Source organism: Ambystoma mexicanum, chromosome 6p, assembly GCF_040938575.1.
Source record: "Ambystoma mexicanum isolate Mex_15411 chromosome 6p, UKY_AmexF1_1, whole genome shotgun sequence".
NCBI lineage: Eukaryota > Metazoa > Chordata > Amphibia > Caudata > Ambystomatidae > Ambystoma > Ambystoma mexicanum.
This window is the reverse complement of record NC_090935.1, coordinates 1,346,409,085-1,346,428,745: the sequence shown is the minus strand read 5'-3', so window position 1 is coordinate 1,346,428,745 and position 19,661 is coordinate 1,346,409,085. Positions and strand designations below refer to the sequence as shown.

General features: G+C 45.3%; 1 protein-coding gene across 4 annotated transcripts in view; it reads left to right on the top strand.

Moving 5' to 3' along the window:
• BRD10 (bromodomain containing 10) overlaps positions 1–19,661 on the top strand; it is a 653,586-nt gene that overhangs the window by 85,870 nt on the left and 548,055 nt on the right. For 2 of the 4 annotated variants that reach the window (XM_069626025.1, XM_069626027.1), the window contains one exon: positions 11,438–12,846. In XM_069626025.1, the coding sequence (XP_069482126.1) occupies positions 11,438–12,846 (1,409 nt within the window). Of the gene's footprint in view, positions 1–11,434; positions 12,847–19,661 lie in introns of all 4 variants that reach the window. The other 2 variants (XM_069626024.1, XM_069626026.1) reach the window with 1 other exon arrangement.

Genomic DNA, 19,661 nt, shown 5'->3' with positions numbered 1-19,661 from the left:
GGCAGACTGCTTTGCTAAATATAAAAGCTAAAGAATGATTTCTTTTGCAAGTAATGCGAGGTTGCAGTGCTTAAACGCACCGTAAGAGGTGGATGGGTCAAAACAGTGAACCCACCATCTCTTAGACACTTGCCAGCCACAGCAACTGCTCTGCCGAAGTGTGAAGCAAACTGAGAACACTCGTGCACAAGGTCCCTTTCAAATGGATTGTGTCTTCCCACATATTTCTCATCTTTGATATTCGCTATCCAGCTGTATCGGAAATGTTTTTTTCGGCAGAGGGCGCTGTGCGTCTATGGTGTCCACTCAATGTCACCTGACTCGATGTCCCTCGACGGCCTCTGTCTCGAGGATGAGGTCATCGATGGCATATAGCACGCGCAGCACCCATTGGCTTCACTTTAGTTTTTCTGCGAATGCTATCGCTTCGAGAAATACAGCGTGCTTCTACTTTGTAACGACTTCATTACTTCGAGAAATCGAGAATGTTGTCTTTGTCGGCACAGACCACCCCGAACACCAGGTTAAAAAAGTGTTGATTGGGGGTCGAAAATGTCATTGACCAATTCTCATCGGATATGTTTATGGTGCCTCAGAGTAAAACCAACACATCGGACTGCTCAAAGTGCCAGTCGATGACAGGAAAGGCCTTGAAGCAACAAAAGGGGAAATTGACAGTAGATCGAAACTTCAAATCCTCTACCCCAACCAAGAAACCTTCAATGAAGTCGAGAGGCGATCTCCTCGGAGGAAGGAGGTTAAGAGGTTCAGATCGAAGAGTGGTTCCCACCATGTATCGTTATTGAAGTCCAAGAGGGAGGCACCTTAGGTCGCTGCCTTCGACTTTATTGTCGGACACATCCCCTGAGGATATCTTTCCCCACTAAAAATCCACTGCAGCCGAGTGGGAGACTTTCAGAGCAGAGATGCTAAAGATATTTGAAAAAATAAAGCATCCAAGCCATGCTCCTACTGCACCTTGGAAAGAAGCTGGGAAGGAAAGGGCGCGACCTAAATGCAGCCTGCTCTTGATCCCAAACTAAGGCCTGATCCTCATCAGGAGCCATCGAGGCCTCGATCCAATGACTTCTCATCGAAAGGATCCGTCAAGCTGAAAGCACAAGTCTAGGTTGAGGTCCTCGCTACCATAGAGGTTGTCGACGCCAGCGCGCCTTGGATGCCAGCCAAACCCTTGATGTTAACTTGGACACTGAAGGGATCGGCGCCAGCTGCGCCATCATTGCCAGCTGCACCATCGCCGCCGAGCACCCAATCAAAGCCTATGGCGCCAATTAAAAATGTTTTCACGGCTCCTCCAGCTTCAAATCCATTGTTCATTAAACCCTTGATACCTGAAAGACCTATGTGCCTTTACCAGAAAGGACTATTTTTATTTTTAGCCACTTACCTCTATATATGAGAATGAGCCCTTGGATAACAAGGCACCATTTGGCTTCCAAATGTACCAGAAAGTCCAGGTTGAGAGACCTCTGACAACCTGCAGACTGCTAGTGGGGTAGACGCCTCACCTCACCTAAGCTGGAGTTTGGGAGGCCAGAGGTGGGGGAGCTTGCTGATGTGTCATACAGACAGTTCATGTCCAAGGTAGTGGACTACATGGGGTGGAGTAGGCCTCCATTGCCATTGGAACAGGATGATCTGACGGAACATCCTGGATAAGGGTCCTCAGTCATGTCCTATATTACCTTTTCACATTGCTCTGCAAAAAAAAGGGTGGCGACGAATTGCGGAACCCCAGAAACCAATCTGGCTTTGAATAAAAACTTGACTAAAAAGTGCCCGCCCTTCCAGTAGTAACCCCAACTACCTGTTAACACCCCACTCCAGAGAGGCTGGTGGTACAGGCAGCTACTGCAACTTCTAAGCAAGCGGCTTACCCTACCATCCCTCCAGATAGGGACGACAAAAGTTGATGGATGGCCAAGGAAGGTATTTTCTGCAGGGAGTATGGCGCTCAAAACAGAAATCTCCACATGTGTCCATGCAAAATGTACATTCACTCTATGGGACTGCATTTCCATGGCCGCAGAGCACGTTCCCGAAGGGAATGAAGGAGTCTGGTTCTTCTCCATAGTTGGAGACGGCAAAGAAGCCATGTGTGAGTCTCTTCAGTCGGGTCTGGATTATGCTGACCGCATCAGCAGAGCCATGGCTACTAGCAGATTTGCGTGGTTGAGGAAGTTTGGTTTTGCACCGGATGTGCAATCCAGACTCCTCAACATGCCCTTTGACGGGTCTCCTCTTTTCGGCAACAAGGTTGATGAGAGCCTTGAAGTTGCAAATCTTTAGTTGCTGTTATTGGGTAACCTCATCCTTTTCGACATAGTGGACAGCCTTGCAGGGATAGATCTTTTTGCTACTAACCTTCAGTTGGAAGGGCGAGAGGAATGGCTGGACAAGGGGGCTAAAGTAGATTCCCTTGTGATGGACGAGGGAAAGGTGCAAAGCCAGATCAAGCAGGGGCATCTTTACCATCTGCCACTGCATCAGCCACCTCAAAACCTTGGTCAGCACTTCAGAATCGGTGTATTGTGTCCACGAATGCTCAGAGTGCCTTTATTGGTCGAAACAGTGCCTATTCTGTCACTGTGGTTGTAAATATCTACCTGGCTAAAATACGGTCAATGATCCTCTATGCTGCTGAGATATGGGGTCACACTTTTGTTAAAGGCATGGTGGTATTTGAGGCCAAACTCTTAAGGACGTTATTCCGGTTACCTCACAATCTCAGTGTGGAATACCTGTACTTGGAGTTCGCCATCCAAGGTATTTGGTGTGCCTATACATACCAACGCGTATTGACATATGAAAAAGTGGTCACTCTAGCAAACAATACGATTATTGTGCCATATGTACAAGCCAATCTTTACCTAGAAGGCAATATGCTTGTGGGTACTCTTGGCACCTTACAAAGAATACATAGAAAATGGTTGCCTGGGTGTATTCCTGGAATGTTAACGATTATTGCTCAAAAAAGGGACATAAAAAAGAAAGTGCTTGAGTATTGGCATGAGCAAAATGTGATCCATGTTGCCTCAAAGTCAAATAGTGGTCCATATCTTGAAGAGTATCTGACTAGAATCACGCCCCCGAAGTACATCATGGCATATCCTAGCACTAGCACTTTTCGTACCTATCTTCTAATGAAATTTAACATGATGGAAGCACTGGCAACTAAAGGCAACATTATTGGTATCCCACATGAAATGAGGAACTGTCGTCTATATGGCAATGTTTCTGAGTCACTTTCATTTTATCATGAATTATGAAAGCCTGATTGCGATTAGAACTACATCTTTTAAATCTTTTAATAATGCAATTGACATGATGTACACAACTGAATTATGGATGTTTTTTATGAGAGGTAATGATACCAATTAATATACTATTTTGTCATTTTTTTTTATGTAAAGATTGTGGCGATTTTAAAATGTATTGAATGATGTATTTTTATGTGTATTGGATGTAATATTTCAGAATTGTATAATTTTAGCTTTTGTATTGATTACCTGTATGTTGTATGTTCTTGTGTTATACAAAGCCTTTTGGCTAAAAGTATATCTAATAAAAAATAAAACCTCTGAGGTCTTGAGTCACAGTTCACCAGTGGGTGGGCAGACTCTCTACGCATCTAGAACAATTCTTCAGATGCTTGGATGTTGGAATAGCCCACGGTTACTGCCTTCTTTCATAGAGACCTCGGAGCAATCCACCGGGGTAACACACTGAGGATTCCAGATACGCTCCTTGTGCAGGAAATTTGAACGCTGCTAAAGAAAGGCGCTATAGAACTGGTGCTTGTAGCACCGAGGAACAAGGGATGGTATTCCCCTTATTTCTTAATACCCAAAAAGGACCGAGGACTGAGACCAATCTTGGATTTGAGATACTTGAACAAGTTCAAGATGGTTGCACATTCTCAGATCCTTTAGGCCCTCCGACTCCAGGATTGGATGGTGTCATTGGACCTTCAGGATGCGAATTTTCATGTGCCAATACATCTCAAGCAGAGAAAATACCTGAGGTTCGCAGTTGGCAATTATCAATTTTGAATTCTGCCGTTCGGGATGACCTGCGCCCAAGGGTTTTCACCAAACTGATGGCAGTAGTGGCAGCAAGTCTCAGGAGAGGAGGGATTCAAGTCTACCCCTACCTGGACGATTGGCTGATCAGAGTGCGTTCTCCTGAATAAGTGCTTGGTTATCTCGACATCACCTGCCACTCCCTTCAGACTGGGCTTCTTCCTCAATTACTAGAAGTCCCACAGGACACATTCTCAGACTCCAGTTTATCGGAGTAGTTCAGAGCTTAATCCAGAACAGTACTGCCAGACTTGTCCTTGGCCTCAAGCCCTGGGATCGTATCTCTCCAGCCCTGAAATCTCTACATTGGCTCCCATTGGTGCAAGGATTAAATTCAAAACCATGTGCGTGGTCCACAAGGCTTTCTGGGACCGGAGTCCAAAATACTTTCAGCTATCCCTCTACCAATACCTCCCCTCTCGAGCTCTTCGCTCCACTACCTCTAACTCCCTCAGGGACAGTCGTTTTTCAAAGAAACGAGCTGAGGGTAGATCTGTCTTCGGCTGGGGCTTCCCTCTGGAACAGCCTCACTGACACTTAAAACTTGAGGAGAACCATTTCCGGTTCCGGAAGCACCTCAAGACCTTACTCTTTGCTTCTGCCCTTTGCGCCCCCCCCCCCCCCCCTCTCCTCTGCTGATCTGTTCTCTCATGGCACTGTGCACCTGGCCTCCTTCGGGCCCAGGTTCCTGCTCACCCTGCCACCGTCCCGCAATGTCTCTGGGCCACCCCTTGCACTGGGGTCTGTATCCATACAGCCCTCTCCCACCCCCCCAACCCCTCCCACTTTTTTCTTTTTTTTTTTTTTCCCTCCTCTTCCTGCACTTATCTGACCTTCCCCATCTACTGTCTTAAACTCAGCACTTGCCACTTTCTGGCGGCACCACCACTTCTGTTGCTTTTTATTATTTATTTTATTATTAATTATTCTGTTCTCCTTTTGCTCCGCACTTGCCATCTCTCCCTCCCCCATGCACTTGCACATTCTCAATGTCACTGGGCCTAGTAAGATCGTTGTTTTGTTCTCCCCTGTTCCCCTCCCCTCCCTTGCCTTGTCACGCTCAAACACCTGTGTATGAGCGCAATATAAATAAAATATCAATTCACCAGAGGGGAGGACTCTAGCCATTCTACAGATGGTCACTAAAAAGTGCCCTGCGTCACCAGTCCTTCGTTTTTTTAATTAAAAAAAAAAAGTTTTTAAGGTTGCTCTGCCTCATGGCATTATGCATCTTTCTGGTGCCAGATGCCAGTTATCAGGAATGGTGTCGGACCTACTTCAGGGTCGCACAGGATCTTCTGTGGTGGGCCTGCAAGGACAACATTCCGAAGGGAGAAAGTTTTTGGCAACCATGGCCGGACATAACAATAGTGACGGATGCCTCGCTCACGGGGTGGGGAGCCCACACCAACGATCTGACAGTCAGCGGTCTTTGGTCTCCATCGGAGTCCAAACTACATATCAATCTTTTGGAGCTGAGGGCAATCAGACTAGCCCTGAAGGCTTTCCTGCCCTCTGTACGGCGAAAGCATGTCCTGATAATGATGGACAACACAGTGGCCATGTACTAGAACAACAAGAGGTGGTGTAGGGTCACTACCACTGTGCAGAGGCAATGCAGCACTGGTACTGGGCAATCCAAGAAGGAATTTCTCTATCCGCAGTGCACCTTGCCGGAGAAGAGAACATGGCGGCGGGTGCTCTGAGCAGGCAGAGCAGTGTCCCATGAGTGGGAACTAGTTTAGGAAGCCCTTCAAGAGATCTTTACCCTTTGGGTAACCCCTCAAGTGGATCTGTTGATGAGCATTGTCAACCGGAACTGCAAACTATACTGCTCCAGGGAATTTCTCCCAAGAGGAGCTCTACAAGACGTGTCTGTACTGGACTGGGAGTTTCCACTTCTGTATGAGTTTCCCCCATTCCCCGTCATTCCTCATGTGATCAGGAGCTTGAGAAAGTGCGGGAAACGCATGATCCTAATTGCTGCAGATTGGGCCAGGAGGACGTGGTAGCCAGACTTTCTGGACATGTCCATCTGCCCTCCAATATGTCTTCCAATAAGGGGGTGGGGGGACCCTTCTCACGCCAGAGGTGGGTCAGGTTCTCCATCCAGAGGTCAAGATACTCAACCTTCATGCTTGGTTTCTGAGAAGTTGAGATACAAGGATTGGCACCTTCCGGATGACGTAATGGAGATTTTGCTTTCGGCCAGAAGGCCAGCAACAAAGTCCTTGTACCTGTGCTGTTGCAACAAATTCTGCAACTGGTGCAGGTAAAAGGAATGTAGACCCTTTTCTATGCAAAACACCCAAAGTGTTTTTCCTTTTTACTATCCTTAGCCCTTAATAGTTCCAACCTGAAACCCCAGATTGGCTATTTGGCGGCGCTATCAATCTTTAAGCACTCATCAGAAGAATGTTCATAATTTCAAGATTCTACTGGTGACACAATTTCTAAAGTGGCTCAACAATGTGCCCCCCCCCCCACTCTCCTTTCCAGTTTCCAATTTGGGACCTTTAATCTGGTACTACAATTCCTAATGTCTGCTCCCTTTGAACCTTTACACTCCTTTCCCTTAAGGTTGTTAACCTTTAGCTCCATTCTGTTGGTAGATCTAACTTCAGCCCATATAGTGAGTGAGTCGCAGGCACTTACATCAGAGCTACCCTTTACTGTCTTTCATAAGGATAGATTTGTTCTAAGGGTTAAACCTTCATTTTTACCCAAAATCATTTCTGATTTCCACGTAGGACAGAAACTAGTTTAACCTTCTTTCTATCCTCCACCTCATCCTGGCAAGGAGGAGGAGTGGTTACCTAGGTTGGAGCCTTGCAGAACTTTAAGCTTTTATATAGCTAGACTGTCAAAACTCTGCATTGATCAACTTTCCATTGGCTATATGGGCCACAACCCACCTTATCCAGATGGATCATTCTGGCTATCTCAGAATGTTAGACTGGCAGGGATGGATCCCCTGAAGTTTTAAGTGCCCATTACACCAGGGGCATGGCTACCTCTACAGCCCTGCAAAGGGGTGTACTAATCAAAAGCATTTGTGAAGCGGCAATGTGGTCTGCTATACAAAAGTTAACAAAGCATTACTGTCTGGAATCTTTCCTCGGTCAGGATGGGAGCTTGTGAAAAGCAGTCCTGCATTTGATACATGAAAACCATTAAAAACTAAATTCTACACCCTCCACCAAAACAATCACTGCTTTGGGATTCTATCAAGGATGGGGGAATACGTGGGAGGACACAATCCATTCGAAGAACCAGTTACTTTCCCCTGGTAACGTTTTTTCAACTGGCTGTTCCTCCCACGTATCCCTCATTGCACTCCCAACCTACCCTAGAGCAGGATGTCCCATGCTATTACAGCTTTTGTGTCTTCAAGGCAGAGTACAGTCATTCCTGTGGTTATGCAGGTATTTCTACTGTAAGAAAAACAGAACGGAAGCCAACAGGCGCTGCGCGTGCTATATATGCCTTCGATGACATCATCCTCGAGACGGAGGCCTTCGAGAGACATAGTCCACGCACAGCGCCCTCTGCCGAAAAAGGTTTTCTGAAGCTGGATATCGAATATCAGAGATGAGGAATACGTGGGAGGAACATCTAGTCAAAAGAAAGTTATCGGGGGTAAATAACTTGTTCTTCTCCGGACCGGGAGTCCATGCCAAGGATGCAGAACCACAGGTATATCTATACAATCCCAAGATGGCACCAACCCCTGGGCCTACCTTCAGAGGTTTTGCTGGGACAGCAGAGCACAAACCGGGGGAGCACAGGGTTACAAGTAGTAACAATCTATGTGGAACAAAGGGGAGTGGGACAGCACCTCTCCTTGAGTTATTGTAATGGTAGGTTGAAACTTTTGCCGAATTTTACATCCTCTGCTGCAGTGTCCCTTATGCAAAGCCAGTCCTTTGAATATTACACCTGGGAAGAAATACAACTGGAAAGTACAGACCCCTCGACCTAGAGGAACACCAGGAAAGGCATCACTGACTGGAGTCTGGCTACCCTTAGCCAGATAGTTGGAAAAAGCTGCCTTTCGCAGCGCTGAAGAACCTGTTCAATTGTGTACCTAGCAGGAAGTGAAATGCCAAGTCCAGATCCAAATTATGGAGGAACCCCGGGGGTGCACTCATCCAACAAATAACTGAGTGCGGTCTCGATCTGTTTCCGGGTGGGAGTAACGATTAACAATAAGGAGATAGACTTGTCTGACAGATTTGAACGCTGAATGGTTTATTAAAAGAGCTCATTCAGTGTCATTAAAACATTTTAATCCACAATGCAATATTTCATACAATTAATGAACACATCATATTCTAAAAACACCAGGAACTACTCCTAGGTCTTGTACATTAACAATTTCCACTGAGGTGGTCTCGGTAACTTAATATCCAAAGGTTGTGACTGATTAGGTTTTGTGAGCACTGTTTTTCTGGTTCGGGATATAGGGAAAAGTTAAAAGATATAAAGTCTTACTCTTTTTCAAACTTGTTTTGACTGTATATTAGGTTAGTTTACTTTTCTCAGTTTGTGGATACATAAATGTGTAACATTCATCAGGAGTAGATGACCCAGCAGTTAAAAACGCATAAATACGTGGAGGTGTTTGTAGTAGTCCATATGTAATTTTTCTAACAAAAAATCTTGACCTGCAATGGTTTCTTGAGTGCGAGGACACTTGATTTAGTGCTGATTGGGACTTGGGTTTGTCCTTCTCTGTGCCTCGCATATCTTTCTTGGGACCTGTGTTGGGGTGATTACGATTGCGGCAGAACCTTGTGGGCGGCTAGTGGCGGGGTGTCTGCCACCCTTAGTTATTCACCTCTGTTTTCTGAAGGTTGTATTCTCTTGGTGATTCCCCCTTGGGGTTATGCTTGGACTCGCATGGCATATGTGCCTTGGTTTTCAGGTTTTGGCTGGGAACGCATTAATAAGTAAGTTGCAAAGCGGCTACCTGCGCGTTTGATCCATGTGCGATCGTAAGCTGGGCACTGCTATGCATTCGGCATGTTCCAGCGAGGTTGCTGCAGCATTTTGCTGGTCCGTGTGTTGTCTGCAGTTACTTTTAATGACGCTGAAAGAGCTCTCTTCATAAACCTTTCAGCATTTTAATCTGTCAGACATGTCTCTATCTCCTTATTGTTAATAAAAAGTCCAGATCCACACCATGCTTCAGGGGAATTGGATGGTGAGTTGCCATACCCTCAAACGGCCACCGGATACAGTTATTCGCATGGCAGGATGGTCATGAAAAGAATGTAGTGTTCCTGACAAGTGCCTTGAAAAGAAGGGGTAGAAATACCGCCCACCACCTGCAGATGGCAGGAGATGCGCAGGTGGGCTTGATGGCAAATCCCATAGATTGCATTGCAGCCAGTGAGCAGGACTTTATTAAACATGCATTAGCCTATTAATTGTGTACTTGCACACCTGCTAAACCTGAAACTAAATCGGAGCTACAAAAACCAATGTAAGATGATGCAATCAAAGTAGGGCCAAATTGGGGTGCTTGACACGCCTCTGTCTTGGAAGCCAATGTACATGTACTTAACATTTTTTAAACAGTTGTTGCGGCAGGAGGACTGTAGTAGCCTTTCCTCGGACCATGAAAATAAATGTCCCGAAAGCCAATCTGGGTTGTTGCGGAAGCAAAAGGTTTAGGGGTCCACTAAAAGGGACAGCAGAACCCCTAAAAAGACAATTCTGCCTTAACATAAGTGCAGTACTAAATAAGTCTACGTGTGCATGTATATATTACAGTATATGGTCTGTGGTGTATTTTTGTCTATGGCATTAATTGTACTTGGGTACCAGCCCATGCGGTCCTGTGAGCGAAGCCTGAATGCTCTGCTACTTTATCCATTGAGAGTGCTTTGGTCTTACTTGGTGTGTACACACGATACTTCCGCTGAGGATAGGTGGTCTCTTCACACCGCTTACCTGGGGGCTGTGAAAATACCTCCCCAACACCTGGTTACTGAGGGGCTGTGATATCAAGAAGGGGATCTCACTGAAGTGCTCAGTCCTGATGTCAGTCCCACAGCAGGTCATCAACTAAAGCATTTTATGCCGGTGGGTGTGAAAGAATATTCAATTGCTGGTTGAATTGGGTGTTAACCCACTTTTATGCATGATCTGATTTCTGGTGGTCTTTCTGGCGCAAGCCAGTGGTTACCCTGATTTCAGCATAGTTAAGTACTATGTAGTCAAAAATCTATCCAAAATGATTCGACTTTTTTCATATGGTTATTTCGGCAGATTTGCACTTTTTCAAGTGGTTGGTGTATTCATTTCCTCCGATACACTTGTGCTCAGCCTTGTGATCGGAGTTTCCCAATACCGGCTTCTTTTTGGTGGTATGTATTAAAGCTTAATCACCATGAAAAAGTTGTTGCGATTGCCTGAGCTTTAAGCCTTCTTTGTGGACCCTCCTTTCCTGTGTTATTTTCCTTGGGAAGGTTGACTGAGAGTCGGAGTTCCTATTTTCCCAGAGTGTGGCTCAATTTCCCCCCACGTAGCTTCAGTGTCTCGTTCCTTAGTTTTTTGATCCTTCCGTGAGCTTTGCAAAGTTGTACTGGGATGTTTCCTCTTCAGGTCTAGTGCTGTCCCGGCCTGCAAGCTACTTTTTGTGTTCATGCTGATGCTCATAAGGTCAATGATTACCGAACCAACCATGTTCTAATGATCTGGCTAACAAGGAGGTCCATATAGGGATTAGTGGTGAAGGTGCTGCTTCTGCTTTGCACAGATATATTTTTCTGCACATCAATCACTTTTCCAGTTGGACGGCTTTGCTAATGTTTGCACTGCACTTCTGCCTGGACTTGATGGTCCGAGAAAGAAGTCTGTTGTGGAGCTATGTTCCGGAGTATCTTGTTAAAATGTAGGTATCTAGTCATCTTTTTTAACATAGAAATGAGCATTTGGTGTTTGTTTTGATACAATCTCCCTCCCACAGATTCCTTATTAAGCTTCTTTTCCTACCCGTCAAATTCATAATCACAAATGACAGTTCCTTTGTGTGTTTGTGATATCTATGTAAAGAGAGGAGCCATCTGGTTGGGGAGGTTCTATACATCAAATAACATTACATTAGGTAGGTAATGTGTTTATGGTTGCGGTTACAAGGTGTCGGGCTTTTGAAAGGTTCTTAAAAGAACCAAGCCTGTAACTAGACATACTTGCGCTCTATAAACTTAAAGTATAATGCTTCTTTATGCATTTCAGCCTGGTTGTCCCTGTGTTCAAATTCCTAATTTTTTTTTTAGTTTTTTTTAATATACACTAAACTAACTTTTTTTTTTTTATCCCAGCAGGACACGTGAGCAGGGGAAGAAAGAGGCTGAAGAAGCTAGTTATAAGGAAGTAGAAGAATGGGAGAAAAACCTACTGGCTCAGGCAGCACCCACTTCTATGGAGAATATGTGGGAAATTCCAGCCATCGGTCATTTTCTTTGTTTAGCTCAACAGATTTTAAATTTGCCAGAAATTATTTACTTTGAGTTGGAACGGTGTCTTCTAATGCCACAAAGCAATGTATTTCTTTCCAAGATAATGACCTCTTTGTTGAGCCCTCCGCATCGCAGACCTTCCTTGCATAGAAGGCCTCCCTTGTCTTACAGATCTTGGGAAGCAGCACTCCGTCAGAAAGTTCAGCAATGGTATTCTGTGGTTGGACATGCAGAGAAACCAGACAGTTGTGCAGAGAAGTTGGGACTATGCGCTCAGTTTTTCAGGGTCCTTGGAGACGTGAGTCCACTTGAGGAAAAGCCTTTTCATGAGCTTTCATTTTACCAAAAAGCCTGGCTGTTGAAAGGACTTTGTGACTTTGTGTATGAAACACAGACAGAAGTTCAGGATGCTGTTCTCGGGCAGCCTATCCACGAATGCAGGGAGGTGATCCTTGGTTATGATTCCCAGGAGAATGCCTATATTCATTTCCCTCAATTCTGCGGGGCAGATGTTAGAATTTACAAACAAATACCTTTCCCTGCACCTGAATTTCCCATCCCACCAATTAAAGTACGAAGGCCATCTCGTATAAAACTGGAGAAGGTAAAGTGCGAGCCCACTTGTAATGCAAATGGTGATGTTCGATTACTAACGCACGAGAAAGTTTTGATGAGCACAAAGGCAGAAGTGAATATGTTATCTGTTAATGACTGTTCTGTGAAGTTCCACATGGATTGCTCTTGCTGTACTGAGCATGACACACTGGGTAAATGTGAAGTGATTATTCAAAGGTCATGTGACGTCAAGAAGGATAGCTGCTGTAAAGAGAACTTGGAGAAACCAATTCCTCTAGGAGTACTTGCTGGTTTTGGTGATCTGCTCAGTCCAGGGGAAATTAGGGTTGTAGAAAATGGTGAAAAGTATGTTGAGAGGCCCCTTTGTAAAACTGAGCCTAGTCCACTGAAGGAAAATGCTCTCAAGACTTGTCAGGCCCATGTAAATGGGGGCCACAGTGACAAACCTGACATAAACTGCCATAGGGTGGCAAAGGACATCATTCTTGAGCGTTCATTGCTTAATTGCAAAAAGATCAAACTCCTCAAGTTGCATGGCAAAAAGAAGAAAAAGAAAAAAAAGAAACACCTTTTGAATGAGAACCTCCATGGGAAGTATGCTGGTCTTCAATCTCAGCCATTCAAGTCGTACAAGTCTGAGATCCATAGCAAGTTATTTCTTAACAAGAAGAAAGCTAAGCACAAAAAGCACAAGTCCGGTAAGCTAATGATTAACTATGTTCAATTTACTGTGAGGGCAAAGGCCAAAATATGGTCATTGCTGCAATAATTGTGCATAATTTGCAACCATTCTTTTTAATTGGGACACGTTGGTAGAACTGCAGCATGTTGATTATTTGCTTGCTGAGTTTATTGATGGCTAATGTCTTCTATAATGGTAGATCTTTTACCATTGCGCAAAACACAATTGTGCCAGGACAGAGGGCATTGTCTTTGAAGTATTTTTAGCAACACACCAGGTAACATTTGTATGTGCTTCCTGATAGTTCAGTGATTTCTCTTTCATAGTTTACTAACCATCAACCTCCCCATTCACAAAGCTTTATAAAATGTACTTCACCATTGATCTACAATTTTAATTGAAACCCTGTACACACAGTTGTACCTCTTCAAACTCCATATATAAAAAGAAAAAGAGGTAACATATACCCATTCAAATGTTGGCTAGTAGCTTGAAGTTGTAGCGCAAGTATGTGTGTACAAGGCTAGTAAACTTGATAATCTAACTTAAATGCTTGGCGTTGGCCAGTAAAACCCAATTTGTGCAGAGGTTGGTAAACAATGGCAAGCAGAAAGGGTCTAGCTCTGTATAGTCGGCTCAAACACTTCAGCCAAGTGATGCATTGGGAAATTAATTAAATATTTGCAACCAGTCCATCGCAGCATGAGGGTCGGTTCCTGGTTAACAATTTGGAAGTGTGTGTGTGTGGTGTAGATCAAAGATGCCTCACAACACAGCTCAGCTGCATAACTGTCGAGGATCATCTTGCAGTTACTTATTTTCTCCCAGTCGCTGCATCGTATTAGTGGGCCCTACTGATTTGAGCAGGCCCTTGTCTCTCTATACGGGTATGAGGAGGGCATTTGAAGGAATGGCATTAAGAGCCCCCATTTTTTAATTCTCATTTTGGAATTCAAACCAAGTGGAGTTAATGTTAAACTGTTATTCAACACTCATGCTCTTTGGGTATTGATAGACTGAGCCAAGTAAGGCAGACACATGGTTGACATGACAAATGCCCACATTTTCACAAAATGCGGACAATCATAATTTGTTCAGTTGCACTCATAAACATCCATACTTTCACAAAATCTTGTGTTCCCGCTAATTCACACATAGCAATTCCTCAAGGTGGTCAGCAAGCGTTTTGTTGTATCCCTTGGCTGAACTATTTGTACAATAGACAAAGGAATCTCGCACAATTAAAATGCTCATGGGATGGCCAGGCCCTTTGCTGGGATTCTTCAAGTGCTTCAGCTAAAAAAGTTAGTTAAAATGCCGTCACGAGATGTCCCACTGCTAAAACCACAGCTTGGCAATTTACCTTCTACAAGGTGTCACACCACTCAAACTGGGATAGGATACAAGAAGGCTGAGAGGACTGAGTCCACTAAATTGCCACATACTGAATCTTGCGCTTCTTTTGCCTGTATCGCCAGCCATATTCCTTCTTGGTGGGTAAAGACTGATGATGAGCTGGTAACTGAGGTATTCAGTACACAATAGTCGGTCATCAGGCTTTCTTGTGCGCCCCAACTGGCCGTCTTAACACTTTTACACAATATTAAATGTGAGAGAATGGTACATTGACAACCCTTATCAGTCATTCAAAGGGTTTTTGTGGACCTTCAGGTCTTCAATGTCTTCCTAGACTTGTCAGTAAATATTCTTTCTTTTACATTGGAGAAAGTAATCAAAAGCATTAGGTATGTGGTAGTAGTAATGTTTATTTCGGATAAAACCTAGGCAATGTGTACCTTTTTTTGATTAGGATTTGCACCAAACCTCCTGCAGAAGAGGGGAGCCCATTTTAATGATAAGCATTGAGTTTGTTTGACTTATTGTTCTTCCCAGCGTCCTTCCATTACTGTGAAATGTCTTTTTGCCCTTGCCAACAAGATATGCCATCGGATACTGGTCTGAAGCCGCCTCCTCTCATTCTCTCACTCTTTGAGAATGATGGCTTGGTCCAATCAACTACCATACACTTTGACAGAATGTTACTATCCCAGGGCTTCCCGTCAATTTATGCCTGATTTTCTCTTTAGTGGAATTGGAGTGCCAGAATGGATTCCGATCAGGGATGTTACTCCATGGGTAGCTGGGTTACATCGATCGCTGTTATAGATCATATTGAGTTTATGGATAATATTTGCTGAAACAGAAGTTCTGTGAATGTATTGCCATATTCCAACCCTTTTCAGTGTCTGGGTTTGAAGGACGCCATTCTCATTCCACACATTCTGAATTTAAACATTTCCTACTCTCATTTCTCCTTTAGTATCATACCACAGGCAGGGACCTGGCAAGTATCCCCAGAGCATCCAATCTCCCATGATCTTCCCTAAACTTATTTTTCCATATGTAATCCCATCTCTCAACTTGATTGCATTTGAAAAAGTATTTTACAGTTTGGCAGGTTTGATGTATGCTTTTTTTTCAATTTGTGTGAGCATCCTGGAATATTACTGGAATATGACTTGCTATTGCAGTGATTTTCTGTGATTCTAGAGCATCAATTGGCAACCTTTGACTTGCCTACCCTTTAGGTGTTTACAAATCAACTTAGAACACCTCCAGAAAGGAGGCATAGGTCTGGAGACTCTGAAGAAGCTTCATTTGCAAGAGTCAAAACCCAGAACAACTCAAAACCCATCAAGACCTCTTTCACCACTGATTGACCTACCTCCAACTGTCATAGTGGTCTGATTACTGGACAGTATTTCAATCACCTCTACCTTTCAGAGTCTCCAATGGATGATTTTCTTAACTTTGCGGAGGTCCGGAAAAGGGATGTTTTAAAGCGTACAAGACTGATCTCGTCACAGTGTCATTCTCTGCACCCTAGAAGACCCTTAATATGCTGCAGAGATTGCTGACCTAATCTCGTCCAACAAACCTGATGCACTGCTGATCACTGAAACATAGTTTACCCCATTCCCCCCACATGTTTTAGACTGTGTCCTAACCCAAGGCTACTGCATCCAACATGCTGACCTCCCAGGAAGGGCAGGAGGTGGAGTGGCAATCGTCCACAGGCACACTCCTTCATTCCTTCTCCCAGAACAAGCTCATTTAAATCACTCGTCTGCCGGTTCCTCTATCACACAAGGAATCCATCGCCTTCCACCTCATCCACAGACCACCTCACAGGAGTGACTCTTTCATTGCAGACATCTGTAACGTCCCTCAGTCACAGGCTGACACAACTACACTCTTGCGCTTTTTGCACTGAATGCTTCCCTGGACCTTAAGCAAATTGTGCTGTCCTCTACGCACAACAAAGGCAACACCCCAGACTAAGTCTTCACATCATTCCCCTGCATCACCTGTGCATATCCAATCCCACTTGACTGGCCTGACCATGCCGCCATCCCATTATCAGTCACCCACTCGACCAGGGCTCACAAAGGTCCGGCTAAACGCCGCTCATTCAAAACCTTCCAAGTCAATGAGCTAGAAACAAACTTTGCAGACTTCCCCACCACATGGAATGCCTTGGGCCCCCTGGAATTATTCAGCAACTGTGCTATGAAACTGGTGGACACTCGTGCCCCCCTACAAATCAGCCAGGCTAAGACCAAACCATCTGCCCACTTGTGCAACCCAAGCTAGCCTCCAACAAACGCTCAATCGGAAACCCTAGAGAAACAGTGGCGGAAAAATCTTGAGACCTCACCAGCCTCAAATCTGCCATTAGTAAGCTGCTTACTACTCCACCACCATTGCGGCAGCCTCTAACATGAGCAAAGCTCTCTTTGAAGTAGTAAAGCATTGTACCAAACCCTCACCCAACGCAGAGGAACCAGCAACTAAGGAAAAATGTGACAGAAGCAACCAATTTTTTGATAGAAAAAATAGACAAAATCTGTTAGACCATCCAATCAACCTCACAGCATTCGCATGCCCTGCAGCCTGGCACGCACACTGCCCCTCTGGACCGAATTCTCCACTCTATGGTGGGTGGGAAGTGGTTCATTCTTTAGTCTCATTAAGAGACTGCATATTCCCCCCTTCCACTCACTTATTTCTCCAGGCTGCCTTCCCCATACAAAATGGAAAATAGACCCTTTAAGTTTTGCTACTCCTGTAATAGGAAATTCCTCAGGAAAGACTTGCACTGGGTGCGCAATCTGTCTCCCCAGGGATCACGCCGAAGGACGGTGCAAGTCGTACAAACTGTTCAGGCCCAAGAAAGCTCGAGGACCGAAAAATGCGGGCCCACCACACCATGCAGGCCGAGACTGCTGTGGTGTCGAGGGAGCTTCCAGCAACGGCAGCATCTACGTCTACAGTGATGCCGAGGGCGATCATGATCCCTTGGATACCCGCGTGCAAGCACCGACCCAAACCAGCAGGCCGGCGGTTCTGCTGTGGGGATGATGCCGTTCGGCACTAGTACGACCAAGTCGCACCACACAAAGCACACACCCCACTGCCGAACGTCGACTATGATGCTGACCGGCAAGCCACACAATGTCAAGGGGGGGTGGTCCTAAATATCCCTGTCCTCTGGGCCATCGTGGTCACCACACGACGGGCCCGCGAAACAGATGAGCAAGTCAGTTTCTGACAGTGTCTAAATCCATAAAATCCTCACACCCAGATGGCCGGGCGTCGAAAGACGAGTCGACTGCTCCCTCGCATGCAGACTACAGAGCGTTGAAAGACTCATCGAAGGCCCCTTCGAAAACAGCACCAAGCTCTAAAATGAAAGAGCTGATTAAAAAAACAGGCCCAGACTGACTGTAAAGTCGGTCGTCGAAAAACCATAAGTCTTCTAAGACCCAGGGAGAGGGCACTATTTTGGGGGCTATGCACCATAAAAAAGCCCCTGCACCAGAACCAATAAATACCCCTCCCGGATCCCAACCTCTTTTCCCCCGGTAATCCCAAGCTCATCACAATGGACAGATCAAATGGATAGTCATGAGGTGTATGTCCTCTATAGCTAATTTCTTTGACCACCCCGAGGTGTTGCAAAACCTTCAGTGTACACCACACAGCAGGACAGTAGTCATCCGCCAAAAGATCCCGCACACACTTCACACAAGTCTCCACCTTGCAGCAGGACTTTGGGCAGCATGCTTACTGTTACACCATGCAAGACCACCATGACGTGGAACTTGCACACCAGACGACTAAGAGGACATGGGTGATGGCCAATATTATGATGACCACTAGGATGTCTGTCATCCAGTCACCAGATCATTCAGACCCACTGGTGGCACTCGCCAGTGGATAACGAAATACAGTATACTGACCTTCTCCTAAAAGCGGCAGAGAATTTCTAAATCAACACCGGTTGATGAGTCAGCAACCCAATTTATCCCCCTACTACAATCCGTACAGAGATGTATCCATCCCTCTCTGCTTACTCCTAATTTGACACGGGCTGTCAACCCGTGCATTGAGAAAGTATTCAGACCGGCCCCCTCAGACGCCCTATACATCAGGGGACAGTTAAAACCAGACTTTGTGGTAACAACTACTGGAAAGCGAGCAGGAACCCCACTGGCCTCTTCAAAGCCCCCGCTGATAAGGAGAGTAAAAGGAATTACCCTTTTGGAAGAAAGGTAGCTCCTTCAGCCTATCAGACTAGAATTGCTATTAAAACAACTCTGTTGGCTAGTTACAACTGTCACAAGTTGGCTGACATGGCAGAACAAATAGCATCTGTTCCAGAGCCCCTTAAAATGCAGCTGTTGCTCTCCATTACAGAGGGTTAGTAGATGGCAAACTGCATCCTCAAGAACTACTTAAATGCAGCAGACAATGCAGGAGGAATAATAGCAGAGGGCATGCTGATCAAACACCACGCGTGGCTATGCCAGTCAGGCTTCAAGCTTGAAACGCAGGCAACCCTCTGTAAAATGCCCATCGAACCCAACGTTTTGTTTGGTAAAGCGGTCGAAGACGCTCTAAAGAGCACAAAAGATGAATGACACCCTTAAATTGTTAGGGCGGCTCACCAACAAACCCTCCGGGCAAAGAGGGGGCCATAATTTTTTAGAGGGAAAAACTCTCAATGAGCATCAGGTTACAATCGAGGTCAAAGCTTGCCCTGCGGTTCATCACAGGGACAGTCCTCAACGGGTTTCAAAGAGGCCAAAGAAGGCCTCTAAGTAGTGGTAGATCCTCCTCCAGAGGCGGCTCAACACCTCCAAGCAAGGACCACCCGCTACAGGTTCCCTCCCATGCTACTCCAGTAGGGGGCCACATTTCATACTTTACCCACGCATGGCAGGGAATCACCTTGGCCAAGTGGGTACTTTCAACCCTGGCAAGCGGTTACTGTTTAGAACTGATACATCCACCCAGACAAAGGAACTCCTCCCAGGAAGGAATGCATATCCTGTTGGAAGAGATGAAGGCGCTGCTCTTAAAGGATGCCGTAGAAATTGTCCCAGCGAACAAGGTGAAAATGGGTATTCAATGTACTTCTTTGCCAAATAAAGACCTTGCAATGCGCCCTGTCTTAGACCTACGCCCTGCAAACACCTGTCAAGCCACAGAAAAATTCCCCATAACACTACAGAAAGTAATCTCACTGCTAAAGCGGGGGGGGTTATGCTACATGGCAACCGTGCATATGAAAGATGCATACTTTCATATTTCAATGTTCTCAACACACAGAAGATTGGGTTTCAAGATGGCGAACCAGCACTACGAATTCAAGGTGCTACTCTTCGGCATAGCCTCCGCTCCAAGGGTATTCATCAAGGTACTGGCGATAGTGGCAGCTCATCTACGCAGGGAGTCGATCCCAGTGTACCCTTAACTGGACGACTG